This window comes from Giraffa tippelskirchi, chromosome 7, assembly GCF_054371585.1.
Source record: "Giraffa tippelskirchi isolate mGirTip1 chromosome 7, T2T-mGirTip1v1.2.pri, whole genome shotgun sequence".
NCBI classification, from domain to species: domain Eukaryota; kingdom Metazoa; phylum Chordata; class Mammalia; order Artiodactyla; family Giraffidae; genus Giraffa; species Giraffa tippelskirchi.
The window spans coordinates 46,707,182-46,723,230 of record NC_137281.1 but is presented as its reverse complement, the minus strand read 5'-3'; the positions used below and the strand labels follow the sequence as shown (position 1 = coordinate 46,723,230).

General features: G+C 61.6%; 1 protein-coding gene across 3 annotated transcripts in view; it reads right to left on the bottom strand.

The window, feature by feature from the left end:
• Positions 1-16,049, bottom strand: part of PIEZO1 (piezo type mechanosensitive ion channel component 1 (Er blood group)) — a 64,370-nt gene that overhangs the window by 42,909 nt on the left and 5,412 nt on the right. For 2 of the 3 annotated variants that reach the window (XM_081511970.1, XM_081511971.1), the window contains exon 1: positions 13,856-14,263. The exons of the other annotated variant lie outside the window; for it this stretch is intronic. In XM_081511970.1, the coding sequence (XP_081368096.1) occupies positions 13,856-13,919 (64 nt within the window). In that variant the 5' untranslated portion in view covers positions 13,920-14,263. Of the gene's footprint in view, positions 1-13,855; positions 14,264-16,049 lie in introns of those variants that run through there. 3 annotated transcript variants of the gene reach the window in all.

Genomic DNA, 16,049 nt, shown 5'->3' with positions numbered 1-16,049 from the left:
TTGCTGGAAACCCCTGCCCCTAGGCTCCATGTTCTCAGATTCTGCAAGTGCAATGCCATCAGCATTCACCCAAGGCGCCGGGACAAGCCCACTGCTGTCTGCTCATAGAGGAGGGAGGTCCTGTGGGTCACAAGTGACCATGGTCGCTAGGCCAGTGAGTGACCAAGCAGGGCCTTTCACTATGTACGAGGCAGCCTCTCCACAGCGGGAAGCAGCAGCCCTCTCACCGAGGTCCTCTGGGGATGAGGTCTACTCCACAAGCTCCTCTGTGTGGCTCCTGTCACCCACAGACAAGTCCACACTCCCTACTGTGCCCCCAGCCCCCCCAAGCTATGCCCACAACTCCACCACCCCTGGGCTCTTCCCTGAACTAGCCATGAGGCTCACACCCCTCCCCACGCACAGAGGGCCTGCCCAACCCCTGGCTGAGCTCTTCACCACCTCCTGTGGACAATGGACCCTCCAGACTGAGGTTGGAACCCCCAAGGGTCTGTGCTGTCAGACGAGGGGCTGAGGCCAGGCCATCTCCCCCATCCAGCATCACAGACCCAGACGTCCAGAGTGGCCGAGAGGTGTCCCCCTCCAACTTGCCCGGCTCTCGGACCACATGATGGGAGTGTCCCTGCTGGCTCCTGATGATGGAGTCAGCTCCCCAGACAGAGAAGAAGCAACCACTTAAGAGCAGAGAGCACTGTCCCCACACCCCGGGGGGGAGGCGGCGGGTGGGGACAGGGTAGTCCTGGCCAAAGCTATACATTCAGTTCCTGGAAAAAGAGGCGTGACAAAAAAGATCGAACACTGCCTCTCACCCACCACATCCTGTTTTTATGGAAAACTAATCTAATTCCTGACAGCAAAGCAAGCAGCAGACATCCGCGGGGGTCCCCAGGGACCTAATGGATAGGCCCCCACAAGGCGTGAGGTGGAGCCGGCGCCCACCCCCCGCCCCGACCAGCCCCACCCCCAGGGTCAGAGCCCCCATCCCAGCACCCCTGACTCCCCAGGGAGGCCAAGATTGACAGATCTTCCCTGGCAGTGAGGGGCAGGCCAGTTCCTGTCTATTTCCCCCTAGTCTCAGCTGGTCCAGCTCCAGAGGGCCTTGGCTGGTCAGCACATGGACAATGGTCACCACAGGGCTGCCACCCATGATGGACGGGTCATGAAAGACGAGGAAGCCCTGAGCTGCAAGAACAAGCTTCCAGGCCTGGCGGCCTCATGGCCACAGGACTCTGGCTCAGGAGTCCAGTCAGCCTGGGCTGGGGGCCGTGAGGTGGAGACACCAAGACCGTCCATCCTAGAGGCTGGCTCGTGGGTGGTTATCAGCTGGTGGTTCTCTAGCAGCAGGGAGAGAACTTGCTGATGCCTGCCGGAGGCCTGATCTGTGCTTGGTCCACCTGCCCATAGCCCAGGGGCCCTGGGCCCAGAACCCAGCCTCAAGTCACCTCCCACCGCTGCTGCCCCCTGACCCTGGACTCCCTCTCAGGCCCACCTGCTCCTAAGGGTCAGGGCCAAGCCTTCGGGAACATGCAGGCTCCAGTCATCACAGGGAGGAGGCCACCCCTAGACCTGACTGCTGCTGGGTCCCCGTGGGGTACCCGCTACACAGGGACAGGTGCAAGGTCTATGTCCCATCCAGCTGCTGCAGCCAGTGGCAGGAGACCAGGGAGGCCAGAAAACTGGAGGAGGCCCACAGAAACCCACTCCCAGTGCCCCCCAAAGTGTCTCTCCACCCAGAGGGGCTCCCGAGGCCAGAGAGGTCCCCCATACACACATGCCCACCAGCGGGGAGCCTTCTCACTCCCTGTGCCAGCTGAGCACGCAACTCCATCCTCGCACCCCCATCAGACGAATCCCTCGGAAGCCTGGGGAGGAATCTGACACCAGGACTTCCTGTCCCTGTGCACCCTGATGCCAACCGCACACCCACCCCCTCTGGATGGGTCACAGCCCGGCTGACTTCTGGTTTCAAGGATCCAGTTTGGGACTGGGAACCAGCTCAGCTTCACTGGGCTGCAAGACTCTCTGCCACTCCCTCAGAGGTCAGGCTGAGGCAGAGAGACTCTTGCGGGGGGCGGGGGTTGCACCAGGAAACACGGCCAGCCGCTACAGCCCCAGGAACCCCAGGCGCCCCCACCCAGGCCTGGGCTCCAGGCAACATCCTCCATTCCCTCCCGGCCTCTACCAGCAGCCCAGGGCCAGCCACGCAGTGTCCAAGCTGCTGTTCCAGAGGAGTGCCTGGCCACCATGACTTATTCAGACCCAGCTGGTTCCACTGTGCTCGCCTAAATGAGGTGTCCTCACCCCACCGCCCCCGCCTCAGCTGGGATGTTACCAGCAACTCTGCCCTAGATTCCCCCCTGGTGAGGCTGCTGCATGTCCCGAGGCTCAGGGCACCTTGATTAAAGCGCTGGGCGGCCAGGCTTCCTGAGAGGCGCCTGCGGGTGTGGGCGCGACAGCACGGCAGCCTCGCACTCAACGACTCAACTGAATATTTCCATCCACATCACCTGGCAGGTCACCGCGAGGGCTGCGGGGCCAAGCAGGGTAGGTTCTAGTCTCACAGCAAGAGGTTACGACAAGCAGGCACAGAGACATGGGAGCCTGGCGCGGAGCAGGCTCTGCCCCCTGGCTCCGCTCTGGACGGCCTCCCCACAGAACAGTGTGTCCCGCTTCTCAATGTGAGGAGCGCAAGGCCCAGAGAGGCTGAGTGACTTTCCCCAGGGTGCCCAGCAGCAGAGCCAGGGCTTGGCCCAGCTTGAGACTGGGAGCAGAAAGGTGACAGAAGCTTGTCCCCGGAGTCTTTCCACCCCATTCCTCTGCTCTGAAGGCACCCACCACCCAGCAGGCAGAGAGAGGAACATGCGGCCTCAAAGCACGGATGCTGAAGTCCCGCCTGGCAGGTGCTGGGCACACTGTGGCCACACACACTGGGGCCTGAGTTCTGGCCCGGCGGCACTGTGACAGCGCTCAGGACCAGGCGGGGACTGCCTGAGGTCCCAGGACAGCCCTGGCGGGCCCCCATGCTCCACAGGAGTGACACAGGGGTGACGACATCCAAACACCCATTTACAAACACCCCCGAAGCCCTGGGACCATCCCAGCAGGAGGCTGGATTCCAAGCAGAGAGCTGGCATGACTGTCCGCTACCTCTGGGTCCAGCATCTTGTGTCTCCAGACCTGACAATCCAGGTCTGTGGTCAGAATGAGGAAGAAGCAACACGACTCCAGGACCCCGTGCCGGGTGGCAAGTGAGGAAGCCAACGATATGCCCTTTCCCACACGGAGAGCCCAGTGGACTGTGGTGGCCCGGCCATGGCAGGAGCCCCCAGAGAGAATGCGGGGCAGAGAGGAAAGCAGCTTCAGGTTACAAGGAGCCAGCAGATGGGCGCTGGACGCCTAACTCCTGGCAGCCTCGTTCACATTGTGAGGCCCCCTCACCCACAGGCAGGAGAGACAGAACAGCCTCCACTCTGTCCCCCTCCGTGGCTCCAGCGCCTGCTGCCTCCTGGCCTGAGGGGTGACACTGGCGGCCCCGGCCCACGTTCTCAGGTCACCCCTGGGAGGGCGCACCTGCTCCCACCCCGCCCCTCTGCAGCAGCACCATCCCTGGGGCTTCTTCATCTCCGAAGTCCCAGCACCCCGCCCCACGGTCCAGCCCCTGCAGGCACCCTTCACCTCCTGAAGATACAAGTGGGCTCCCCCCCCCCACACACACACACCCTAAACGCCTGGAAGTGTCTCAGGCTCTGGAATGTGATGCAGCCTGTCCAGCCCAGAAGCTTCCGGGAGCCGCCTCTGGAGGCAGCCATTCCTTCTCCGTCTGCCTCGTGTGCCCTCCAGCCCCCTGAGGGTCAGGCGGCTCCTCTGTTCCGCGTGGGTACTCCCCTCCCCAACAACTCCTGGCTTTCATGCCTCACTCTCACGAGGAAGGGAGCGGATGGGGTGGGGTGGGCACCGCCCTCCTGGTGTGGTCACCCTTCCAATCTTCACGGTGTAAGGGAGGCGATGGTGAGGGCAAAGGGGCCGAGTGGGGGTGAGGTGGGAGGTGCAGTCCCCGGGGAGTGGAACCCAGGCTTCTCCCTCCCTGGGTGGCCCAGGTTTCATTTATTCAGTTAAAGCCTGGACAGAGGCCCCCCACCAGCTGGAGAGTCCACCTGCAACCCCAGGACAGAAGGCCCCCCTGGAGGTCCCCAGTTCCGAAGGACTTAAGTCTGATGGGGCAGCTGCCGATGGCCCCACAGAGCCGGGGTGCGGCCCCCAGGGGAGTAGGGGACACCGGGACAGAGGATCCAGAGCCCACCCCTGCCCCCAGCCCAGGCCCTCCCCCAACCCCAGAGCTGCCTTCAGGCCAGAAGATGCCCCACCACTTTGCTTTCAGAGCTACTCCCGCCGCCTGAGGTCACATTATCTGCCCGTTTGTCAGGACAAGGTTTTGGAGGCAAGAGAGGCCCTTGCCGGGGTCACCTGGCGATGCTGCCCACTCCAGGGCCCCCTCTGGGACCACTCAGGGGCCCCCACAGGGCCTCAAGCCCCTGTCGCTGGGTCACCCACACCCCTGCCAGTGCCCCCCTGCCCCCTGACCTCCAGAGATTAGGGCCTGACAGGCCAGTTCTCCCCGGTGGGGAAGGTCTGCACCACTGATAAGCAGCAGGATGCTCCTGGAGCAGGCAGGGCTCAGAGCCTGTGGGGCCTCTGCCTTAACCACTTCCCACTCGCAGGGCTGGGCACAGGCCCACCCTGGCCGGCCACAGTAACAGTGACAAGGAAACAAGCGCCCAGGGACAAATAGGCACCACCCCGACAGCAAGGGTGGAGATGAACCATGAGGGCGCCTCTGCACAGGGCGGAGAGGCGGGCTGAGTGTGTGCCGAGCTGGGCAGGGCCCACAGGAGACAGGAGGGGGCAGGAGGCAGGGTGCTGGCCACCCTGGACATGGACAGGCCCCCAGGACCAACCACCTCCCCAGAGGGTCACATGGGACTCACACCCCAGAGTGTGTGTCCGACAGCGAGGCTGTCCTGTCCTCGGACTTGGGGGTCCAACTCTGGGGGGCTTATCCTGGGGGGCAGAGAACAGTCAGGAGGGAAAGCCAGTGAACAAGAGCTGGTCACTGTGTCTATGGGGACCACAGGAATGGAGGTCAGGAGGCCAGGACCATCTCTGCAGGGGTTGAAATGGACCCATTTCATCCAACCAGTGGCCATGGGAGGTCACACATCATGACAGGCAGAGTGAGGGTCCCAGCGGCAGCAGTGACACCAGGACAAGAGCCTGCCGTGGCAGGACAGAGGCCCCGGAGGAGGTCTGAGAGCCGGCAGAGCCTTGGGTGGGCAGCAGAGGGGGGGTGGGACGGGAGGGCGAGCGGAGGGTGCAGGAAGGGTACGGGCAGGGCGCGGGGGAAGCAGGAAGGCCTGGCCCAGTGAACGGAGCGGCCCACCCGCCAGGAAACACTCAGAGACCCCGCGAGCCAGGCGCCAGGGCTGCAGCCACCAGCTCGAGGGAGCAGGAGAGGATGTCCCAGCCAGAAACATCCAAGTTCATGGGACTTTGAGCTAAAAACAGTTGCCCTTAACCGGACACCATAAAGAAGACGATTAGCTCTTAACCGGACACCATAAAGATGACAATTAGGATTGTAAGCCACAGGCAGGGAAAACCACATGCAGTACAAAAGGGTGATAAAGAGCTTACAGTCTCACATCCACAAAGAACCCCCCGAGTCAGAAATAAAAAGATAAACAATCCAATTTTTTTTAATGGGTGAAAGATTCTTAGAGACACACGCCAGAGAAGATACCAAGGTGATTAGCATCGTTGGCATCAAAGTAACGCAGACTGAAGTCTCAGGAGATGCCACCTCACGCCCACAGACCAGCTGGAATCAGAGGCCAACACCACATGTGGCAAGGGTGGGGCGCCCTGGAACGCCTCCAAATGACAACCAGGAGGACAGATCAGAGCCTACTTGCAGTGGACAATCGAGGCCCGTGACCTGGCAACCCCATGCCCAGGAGTGAATGAAATGCACGAGTGTGTCCATAGAGATGCGCCGGCTAGCAGCCTATGCCTACTCGCCGGCGGGATGCGTGACGGGATAAGCAAATGTGGCAATGCTTTCAGGGGACAAGGCAACACCAGAAGGGACCACCGCCATGCGGTCACAGACAATCACACAAACTCAGTACTGAGAGGACAGCAGACACAGCAGTACGCGCCCCCAGGGGTCCCTCAAGCATGGACCCCCAGAGCAGGCAAAACCAAGTTGAGGGTGGGGGGCGGCGCAAGAGGCGGAAACATTTTCCAAGTCCTTTGGGGAGGCGGTACGTGGCTGCACTCAACTGTCAACCCAACCTCTACTGTGAGGTCTGCCCTTCACCCTGAGCTCCAGCTGTCCCCATGGAGAGCTTGATGTGTGGGCTGTGCCAGCCTCCCCTGGGGGCTCTGTGGGGACCCCAGTGCCTCCTAAATCTGGGCCGAGCAAGTGTCGAGGAGGGAAGAGGGGCAGCCGTGGGAGGTGGTGGCAAGGGGACAGCTGGCAGGTTCCAGGGTGAGGACACATTTGGGGAGTTAGAGGGCCAAACAAGTTCTGCAGGGAAAGAGGTGCAGCCAGAGGAAGGAACCAAGGGGTCACCCGTGTGCTGACAGGTGCCGGGGTGGGAGGGGTCCCAGGAGGCAGGGGTGTCACAGCCAGAACTCTGGCCCTGGGTGCTCATCTGTGACACAGGGCCACTACTGCCCACCCTCAGGAGCAGGAAAGTGAGTGGAGACTCATCCTGAGGGGAGACTAGAAACCTGGGGGGCCCGTGCCAGGCAAATGCAGCGGAGAGGGCATGGTGGGCAGCAGGCAGCTCTCAAATGACTGGGAAGGTCACCTGGCCATGGGACGCATCTGGGAGCAGAGCTGGGAGCCTGGGGCCCCCGAGTCTGTCCAAAAGCAGAGGCTGTGATGCCAGTGGACGTGGATGGAGGCTGCAGGGTTGGGGGGTTGAGTGGACACTGAGGCAGAGACATGATGCAGAGCTGTGTGCCCACATGACCGGAGGAGACGGTCAGCGCCGGCTGCCCACACAGGCACATGGCGATTAGGGGCCTGGGGACCTGCCCTGCGACATCACAAAGGCAACTTGTGCAAGCCTTGTCCCAGCTGCCCCTGGGCCATGGGAGCCTGCTGGGGTCTCTGCCATGAGGCTGACTCGTTCCCCCATGAAGCAACCCAGGGACACTCCCCCAACAGGGGAGCCAGGTACACACCGCACAGCCTCTGAGGGCTCCTGGGAGCGTCCCCTGGTCACTACGACACCCCCCCTGGCCATTGACAGGGAGGGGCACAAGGGGAGGATGAAGCAGCTGAGAGGGGGAGTGGAATAGGAGAGCGTGCTTCCCTTTGAAAAGCGCCCGTTAATGCTATCATAATGATGTGTTGTTTCAGTGTTTTAACCATAAATACAAATCAAGTGAATGAGAGGATGGAATTGGGGGGGTGTGTATGAAGGGGAGGGATGGGGATAAGTGAGGGGGAGGGGTTGGGGGGAGGGGGGGTGGAGGCAGAACAGGAGCCTGGGCCCCAAGGGGAGGCTGGCGTGTGACAGGGCCCAGCCGACAGGTCACAGGCCTGGTGGCTGCTGGAGGTGAGAGAGACCGAGACTCAGGCTTGAGGCTGGTGAGGCTTCTGCTCTGAGGCCCCTGCCCAGGAGCCCAGGCCGTGTCCTCTCTCAATTGGTCCCTCCAGACTGGGCCGCGATCCTGGCCACAATCACAGGCCTTTGGCTGCTCATGCGGGCCCAAGGAATCTGTGCACATAGCAGTTCTGTTCTTTTGTTTTCCCTCAGAGGATCCACCAGAGGCCACTGAAGGGCAGGGGAGGCGGGGAGAGCCAGGGAACGGGCCGCCGGTATACCTGGGCACCGCCAGGGTCACAGTCAAGCCTGGACGGGGCCCAGGAGGTGCGTCCCTCACAGCCTACCGCGGTCAGCGGTTCCGGACTCGTGACAGACCCCCACCTGCTCTCGAGGACAGAAGCCCCCAGGCCCCTCCCGCTCTGCGGAAGCCACGGGGCCCGGTTCAGCCGCCTGTTCACTGGCAAAGGAAACCACAGGAGGCGGCTGAGGTGGCCATGGTCCCGCTTTAGCCTGACCCCAGGGAAGGAGAGGAGGCCCAACTATATATACTCTGGGAGACAAACAGCGCAGGTCGGAGCCTGGTAAACAGCCGGCCGTTACAGGGAACTAAAAATATTCCCTATAATTATGTGATTAAAACACACCAGAAAAATCGACCCGCCCCACTAGGCAAAGGCCCGAGACGGCGCATGGAAGGGGGAGGCCACGCACGTCGGCCTGAGGTGCCTGGGGCGGCTGGTCTGGGCCAGCACTGCCCATTGCACACTGGTGGCTTTCCAGGGCTGCCCGAGTGTCGGGCCTCAGCCTCGTAGCATCCTCCACAGGGCAGAGGCTGCCGACCCCGGGAACCCGCAGAACCTCAGCCACGGGGCACTGCCGTGGCTCCAAACGCTGGAGCCACCTAACCTCAGGAGTGGGGACACAGCAACCTCAGGCCCTCACCACCGATCAGGGCCTAGGTTTGGACGAGAGGGAGAAGAAAGGAGGAAAGAAGAAGAAACTTACTCTCATCTGATTTAACTCTTGGCTATTTTATGACAAGTATTCATATGTTACTTCTGTAGTGAACAGTTAATACAAATCAAAACGTGGGCGGAGATCAAGCCTCAGGTCCCTCCTGCCTGACTGTCCACTGGGCGCTGCTCCTCCCTCCCCACCCCACCTCAACCCCCTGACTGGCCACCCAGGGAACCGGAGCCCCCATCCGCAGGCCACTCACTGACCTCCTTCCACAGATGGCCTGACCCTGGGTACGCTGGTCTGGCACCTTGGATCTGTCTTTCTGCCCCCTGCCCAGTGTGGCGGACAACCTCTCTCCTTCCAGTAGACTGGTCTTGCCCGGTGTCCACCTCCCCCAGCCCCACCCAGCCCAGACCTCCCAGCCCCCTCCAGCCCGGACCTCGATCTGTATGGCATTTACTAGGGGATACCCCTGGGGACTGACTGCACCATGTTTCTTTCCCATCTGGACTCAGCACAGCGTAAACAAACACGGCAAAGGCGCTTATAGAACCAAGGAGCTGGAAGCTGGGGGGATCCACACCTCCCTTTACAGCCAAGGAAACCTCAGCCTGGTTACAGAGAGTGGGCCCAGCCCCTCCCATCCCACTGCCACGGGCCCTGAACCAGAGCCTAGGAGCCTTCCCGGAGCTCCGTCTCAGAAGACCTGGTGAGACGATGCTTGAATGAACTTGGGAACAGGTTCCACGTGAGCACGGGAATCTGGGCAGGCGGGTGTCGGGTAGGGTAGCTGGGCTGGCCCTGGCTACCACACCTCCTGCCTTGGAAACCACCTGTGGCCAGCGGGCAGCCCTGTGTGTTGCGGACCCACTCAGCGCTCCCCAGCACCGTGCAAGGGAGTGCTGCCCCGCCCTGCCCCATCCAGAGGCCGAGATCAGAGACCTGGCATTGGCCTTCAAGCTTTTATTGTCTCATTTACAGGTGAGGAAACTGAGGCCCAGAGAGAGGGGTGAGGGCCTGGCAAGTCAAAGCAAGGCAGAGGCTGGCACCACCCACGAGCTTGTCCCACAAAGCCAGCCCCCAGCCTCCCTGAGGCTTCCCACACTGGGCTCTCCCACAGGTAACACCTGCCAACAGGTACTCAATTCACTTGTCCTGGGAAGGAAAACCCACCTGTGTTCTCACCCCCAAGCCCCATGATCCTCATCCAGAGGTCAGGCTCAACTCAGAGGGGTTCAAAGGTCAAGAATGGGATGAGCTCACACAGAGGGCACTGACCTGCCTCCTGGCAGTGCACAGGGCAGCCTTCTCACCCGCTTCTATAACACCTGGAGCCTGTACCCCAACGAGGAAGGAAAACTGCTTTGGTAATCAGAAGGGAGAAGTCTACATACAAAAGAGTCTATATAAAAATTGTCTAGGAGAAGGAAATGGCAACCCACTCCAGCACTCTTGTCTGGAGAATCCCTTGGACAGAGGAGCCGGGAGGGCTACAGTCCATGCAGTCGCTGAGTCAGACACGACTGAGCTACTGACACACACACAAAATTGAGGAGATACTTGGTGGCACAAGTGTACACTTTATCTACTCTCCCATCTCCTGCAGGAAGCAGGATGGGGCAGGCAGCACCCGGGGGGCAGGACGGCTTGCCCCCACCCCCCATCCCTTCTGGAAGTCTTGGGGCCTCAGTGCCTGCAACAGCTGGCCTTGGGCAAGTCAAAGATTGAGTTGTTTTTTTTTTTTTAAAGTCTATATATTTCTAAAAATAGAAAACACAGAAAAGACCAATATTTCATTGGACCAGGGTGCTCAAGAGTGGCTTCTTGTAAGAGGCGGCTCACACTGGGCCCTAAAGATAGGGAGCAGGCCCAGGGGATACCCTCAACCCTTACGGTGGCCCCACCACAGAAGGCAGTCCCCTGAGGCTGCACACAGAGCAGAGGGCCCCTTTCCCTCTCCATCTCTGAGCACTGAAAGTGTTAGAGGAGCGACACTGCCCAGGAAGCAGCCCCACAGCCAGGACCCAAGACATTCCCCACCGCTCCATCAGCACTTCCTCTGTAGGACCCTTCCCACTGGTACAGATGCCGGTGGGGTGGCCGCTGGCAGGATGACCACAGGTGGCCGTCCTCAGCTCCTGGGCTGACCCCGACTCCTCGGGGCCCATCAGCCAGACACCTGAGTCCTGCAACGTAAACAGTCCTCAGAGGGGGCAGGGTCTGCCAAGGCCGAGTCTCCCGCTAAGATGGCAGAGGACAGCAAGACCCACCCCCAGCTCTGGGGGTCTCTGAACGGGACAGCCTGGGCTCGCTGCTAGCTCCAAGAGCCTGGCAGCCCAGGAGCTGCGGTGGACTCTCAGGTCTGCGTTCCTAACAGGGGCCCCTGTCCTAGGACTGCCTTCCCACTGCCTTCTTGCCTGCCTCACAGAGGTGTTGAGACAGTGATGGTGAATACCCTACGTAGAGGAGGAAGTGTCCCCATTCTAAACAGTGACACAGCAGTGACAGTCAGGCTGGCAGGTGACGCGGCATGCGGTGGGCGTGCCCGAGAGGCCGGAGCCCCATCCCGCAGGAGGAAGCCATGTTGCCGTCCTGCATGTGTTTGCCGGTTGGTGATACAGTTACCACCTTCTCACCACCTGCCTCGCCGCTACAGTGCTGCCTTCAGGCTGCCCCTGCCCCGTTAGGTTAAGAGTTGGGGGCGGGGCCGTTCCCGGGGAAATCACAAAGCATTCTGTCCTGATGTCTCTCTAGAAGCTTTTGGCTCTGGGTCCTGACCCCCCCAGGGCTGCAGAGACAACAGGTGAAATGATAAAGGCGGTCACCCTTCCTGGGACGGGGGACTGGGGAGCCTCTGCTGTACTGAGGAAGTGGAAGTGGGATTTTGGGAGGTGAGGGGTGCCCTAGGATAACCCAAACCCTCAGATGGCCTCATCCAGCACCCACCACTCACTCTGAAAACACCGCAGAACTAACCATTTTTACCAAAGCTCATCACAGAGCGAGGGGTGCTCAGAAGGCAGCAGGGCAACCGTCCCGCATCCAGCCAGCAGCACAGCAAGATCCCTTGGGAGCTACCCGGCCCCCGAGGGCCGGCCTCCGGCCTCCACCCTCTCAGGTGTCACTGGGCAGGGCTCTGGGCCAGCTCTACATCACCCTCCCCCGAAGCTCAAGAAAAAACATGAAGTGCAAGTCCTACACCCAGACACAGAATCCATGTGGGGTGTGGCCAGGGTATCCGGGTTTTAATTAATAGACTTTATTTTGGGGGACAGTTTCAGGTTTACAGAAAAACTGAGCCAAGTACACAAAAAATTAGTCATCAGAATGAGAAAAGCTCCCAGGAGACTCCAATACAGCCCAGGTGGGAACCCTGAGTAGCTCCACCCTGCATCCAGAGAACTAGAGAACCCTCCCCCCCCACTCCATCACCCACTTGAGTTGCAGCCAAGGGCTCAAAGAACAGATTAATTTTGGGGGTCAACAAACTCCAGCTCTCTGTCTGAGACTGGTTCCACCACTTGTTTTGCTGCAGCCCACAAGCTAGGAGTGGTGTTTACATTTTTTAATGGCTGGAAAAAATATCAGAAGAGTTGATGATGTGAAAATATTTACTATCCAGCTCATCAGAGAAAAGTCTGCTGACCCTGAACAAGGAGACTACACCGTAGGGGGAGGCGTGCCCTTCAGGAGGGAGTCCCCTCTCGCACAGGCCAACCCCATTCCCCTCGTGTCTTCGGAGGCTAAGGAGGCTGCAGGTGTGTTGCGGGGCCGTCAGAGGCGAGCCTGCAGTGAGACGGTTACCGGCTTCGGAGCCCGACCTCCAGCTGGGTCTCTTCTGCTGGTCTGTTAATGTGTGTTTTCCCGAGGCGAGAGGAGAAAGACAGGCCAGCTGACCCTGTGCTCTTCCCAGCACATCCTGGGTTGTTCTGTCCACACAAGGCTGACTCAGACCCTCCTCCCTGACCTCAATGGTTTTCATTGATTCCTGTCCTGAAATTTTCCCCAAGTTTCACCACCTTTCTCTGCGACAAATCAAACACAGTCTGTGTGGGAGCTGGTGCCGGCTGCTCCGGGCCCCCACATTCCTGGCCCACTGGAGCCCACGCCTACCTATGACAGAAGCCGGCAGAGTCCACCTGGAGAGATTTAAGAGGCTATGCAAAGGCTTTCAGAGTAAAACCACCAACACCCATCACGGCCTGATGGATTTCCACCCAACAGGCAGACTCACAGTGCAAACCATTCCCTGTTTCTCTGAATTAATCAGACCACTTTTCAGTTCACACCCAGTAGAGGCAGCCCCAGAGGAGAGAGCTGGGGCCCGAGGGCTGGCGTGTGAAGGGTGAAATGAGGCTCCGGCACTCTGCCCTGGGCACAGGGAGGCCAGGAGGGGTGCAGAGGGGAGGGGCCTTGAGCAACAAGAACCACAGCTAGAGCTTTCCGGAAGGGGCGCAGATGACAGCACAAGCCGGGGACACTGATGCCAGGGTGGGGACCTCAGCTCTGGCACCAAGACCAGCGTCTTCTGGGGGCACCCTCCCCCAGCCCAGATCAGAGCCACCCCCGGCCCCTTCCGCAGCTCTAGAGCCCAGCGGAGGAGCCAGGGCACCGAGAAGGCAGGGAGGAACCCGAACTATTTTTTCCAGAGCAAGGGCCTGCCCTAGTCCGGCCGGGGGTGGGGACGGGAAGGGGAAGAGTGAGGGGGGCCGAGCCCAGGGCACAACGACGTTAGTTCTGCTCCAGAGGCTCCAGATTAAACAGCTCCAGGCAGGAAGCCCGCCTTCTCCCAGATTGGTCAGGAAGTCGTGATGCAAGTTTGCGCTTTTTTTTTTTTTTTTTTAACACGAAAGAGAAAAAGAGATTCGTGCCCCACTCACCGACGCCCCAACCCCTCCCATGGGGGCCGACATTCCTTCCCGCTGCCCTCGTGTCCCTACCCCCAGCGCAGCGGGCCGAAGCACCCGCCGCCCTCTCCGGGGGGCCCTCGCCGCCGGCCTTCGTGGGCGCCAGGGTGCCATCTGCCCGCCACCCCGCCGCCGCCGCCGCCCTCCCAGCCTGGCGCTCGGACGGGGCCCCGGCCTTCCCGGCGGGCCCGGCGCTCTCATGCTTCTGGAATGCGGGCGCCCAGGGCCGCGCGTCCCGGGGAATCTCCGCGCCCGCCCGCGCACCATCCTCGGCCCGACCATTCTCGCCGGGTGGCCCGGCCGGAATACCGGGAGCCGGGGCTCAGACCCCGTCCCAGTCCAGAGCCCGCCGCGCACGCCCCCACTCACCGGCCAGAAGCGCGAAGGGCAGCAGCAGCCAGTACAGGACGGCGCCGAGCACGTGCGGCTCCATGCCCCAGGGGCCCGGGGGCCGGCCAGGGTCGCTCGGCTGGCGCGGCGCTAAGGGGCGGTGCGGGGGAGCCCCGGCCGGCGCATGGCGCACAGGGCGGGTCGCCGCACGTGCCGCGCGCCGCGGCCAGGACCCCGGCTGGGCAGCAGGGACCTGAGCGCCTCCGCTTCCTCCTGCTCCTCCTCCCAGGGCCGGGGTCCGCAGCGCCCCGCCGGTGCCGACGGCCGGGGTCCGCGCTCGCTCCGGTGTCAGCCCTGCCCGGCGGCGGAGCGCAGCGCGCGTCTCTAGACTCTCTCGGCGGCTCGCGGAGGCCGAGCAGGGCGGGACGCGGCTCGGCGGCTCCCTCCTCCCTCGGCCAGCCCGTGGGCCTTTATAAGCTCGGCCCCCGCCCTCCCGGCGTTCCCGCCCCCGCGCCTCCCCGACGGCCCGGCGCGCCCCGGCACCCACTCTGTGGCTCCACGCGGCCCGCGCCCCGCACTGGCCCTCACGGTACGGGGTGGCCAGCAGGGACCGGAGACTCCCGCTCGGCGCCCTTCCCTAGAAGACCCCTACCCTCAACAGCCTTGGCGGGGCCGCTTGGAGTCGCGTGGGTGCGGGCCGGGGCAGCTTCCAACCCGGCCGTCGCGGCCCGCAGCGCTCGGTAAAGGTGCCCCAGCCCCCGGCTTCTCGGACAGCACCCCACCCGCAAGTGCGCCCCGCGTGGCAGGAGCAGCTGAAACGTTGCTCCCCCGGCCCGCAGCGCCCCCTGGGGTCCGTGGAGTGGCTCGGAGGCCCCGCCCACAGAGCCAGGGCCGCAGCCGGGCTGGGGTCGGATGGGAGGCCCCGTAAGGTCCAACGAGGACTGGGGGCCGCTTCCACCGGCGCCTCCGCCTGCCACGACCACCACCACCACCACCACGGGCCCTGCCCTAGGAAGGAAATGAGAACTGCCCTTGGGTCAACAGGCCAGGGTCTGAATCCAGGCTGCACTGGGCAGTTCACCTGGCCATCCCAGTTTGGCCTTCTCCATCTTGAGTTGGGCTGGGAAAGGAGAAAAAAATAGAGCCGCCCAGTGTGCAAGGCAGAGCCCACGGAGGTGGCAGGACTCAGGTCCCAAGGAGACCTGAGGAAGCCCGCGCTGCCTGACCAGCTCCAACACAGGCCCAGACCCTCCCACTCTTCAAGTCAGAAACTTTCAGTGGACTTTCATGAAGTCTAGGGTTTCAGTGCTGATCGCGTTTCTCCCTGCCTCTCTGCTTGCTCCTTCCTGGAGTCATGTCCGACCCTGGACTTTTTCTGGACCCCTTGAGACTTTAGCATCAGGGTTCCTCCCCAGGTCAGAACCCAAAGGAGTCTGAGGACATGGGGCTGAACTGAGAGTCCCAGAACTGCCTATAAATGCTACCTATTCCCAGCCTCTAGAGATGGCTGGAACCTGGCCACTGGAGCCGTCCCTTGGCAAGGATGTGGCCAGCATCTCTGAGCAGCACCAGCATCAACAGAGAAAACTGAAGAACAGCCCACAGTGGCTCCCCTGGGTGCTGGCCTTCTGCCCAGGAGGCCACCCGCCTCTCCAAGCCTCAGGGGACATCCGTGAGATGGAGTGAAGGCTCAGCTGCAAAACTGTGAAGATTTCAGACAAGGCCATGTAAAAGTGATGTGACACACACCCCTGAGGGGTCACCATCAGCCCCCTAGGTGACCCTCCATCATCCTTCTTTCCTGGGGTATGGGCTGCAGAGAGGGGGGCAGAGGGAGCGGGGCTCACCCAGAGAAATGGGCAGAACAGATTCAGCATCAGGGACAGGGCTCCCCGCGCCCTGTCCTCTGCCTGGCCTGCCCTCGGCATGACCAGGGGCAGCCAAGGGCCCCTCTCAGGACATGGGACACAGGGCCTTGTCTGCATAAAGGGTTTAAAAGCGAAAACAACAAAAAGCTGAAAAATCACTCCCTTAAGCTGAGTCCGTCTAAGGCCTGGGGTATAAGGTTCTAGACTCTGTCCCAAGAGCAAAGCCTGAGAGAGAAGCAGGAGGACTCAGAAAATGAAGATAAGGGGAGGAGAGCCCCCGGGCGAGCAGGCCCCCAGACCCACCACGGCTTCAGGGACCTAGCTCACAGCACTTCCCACCTTCCAGTCTGGCTCCAGAACAGAGT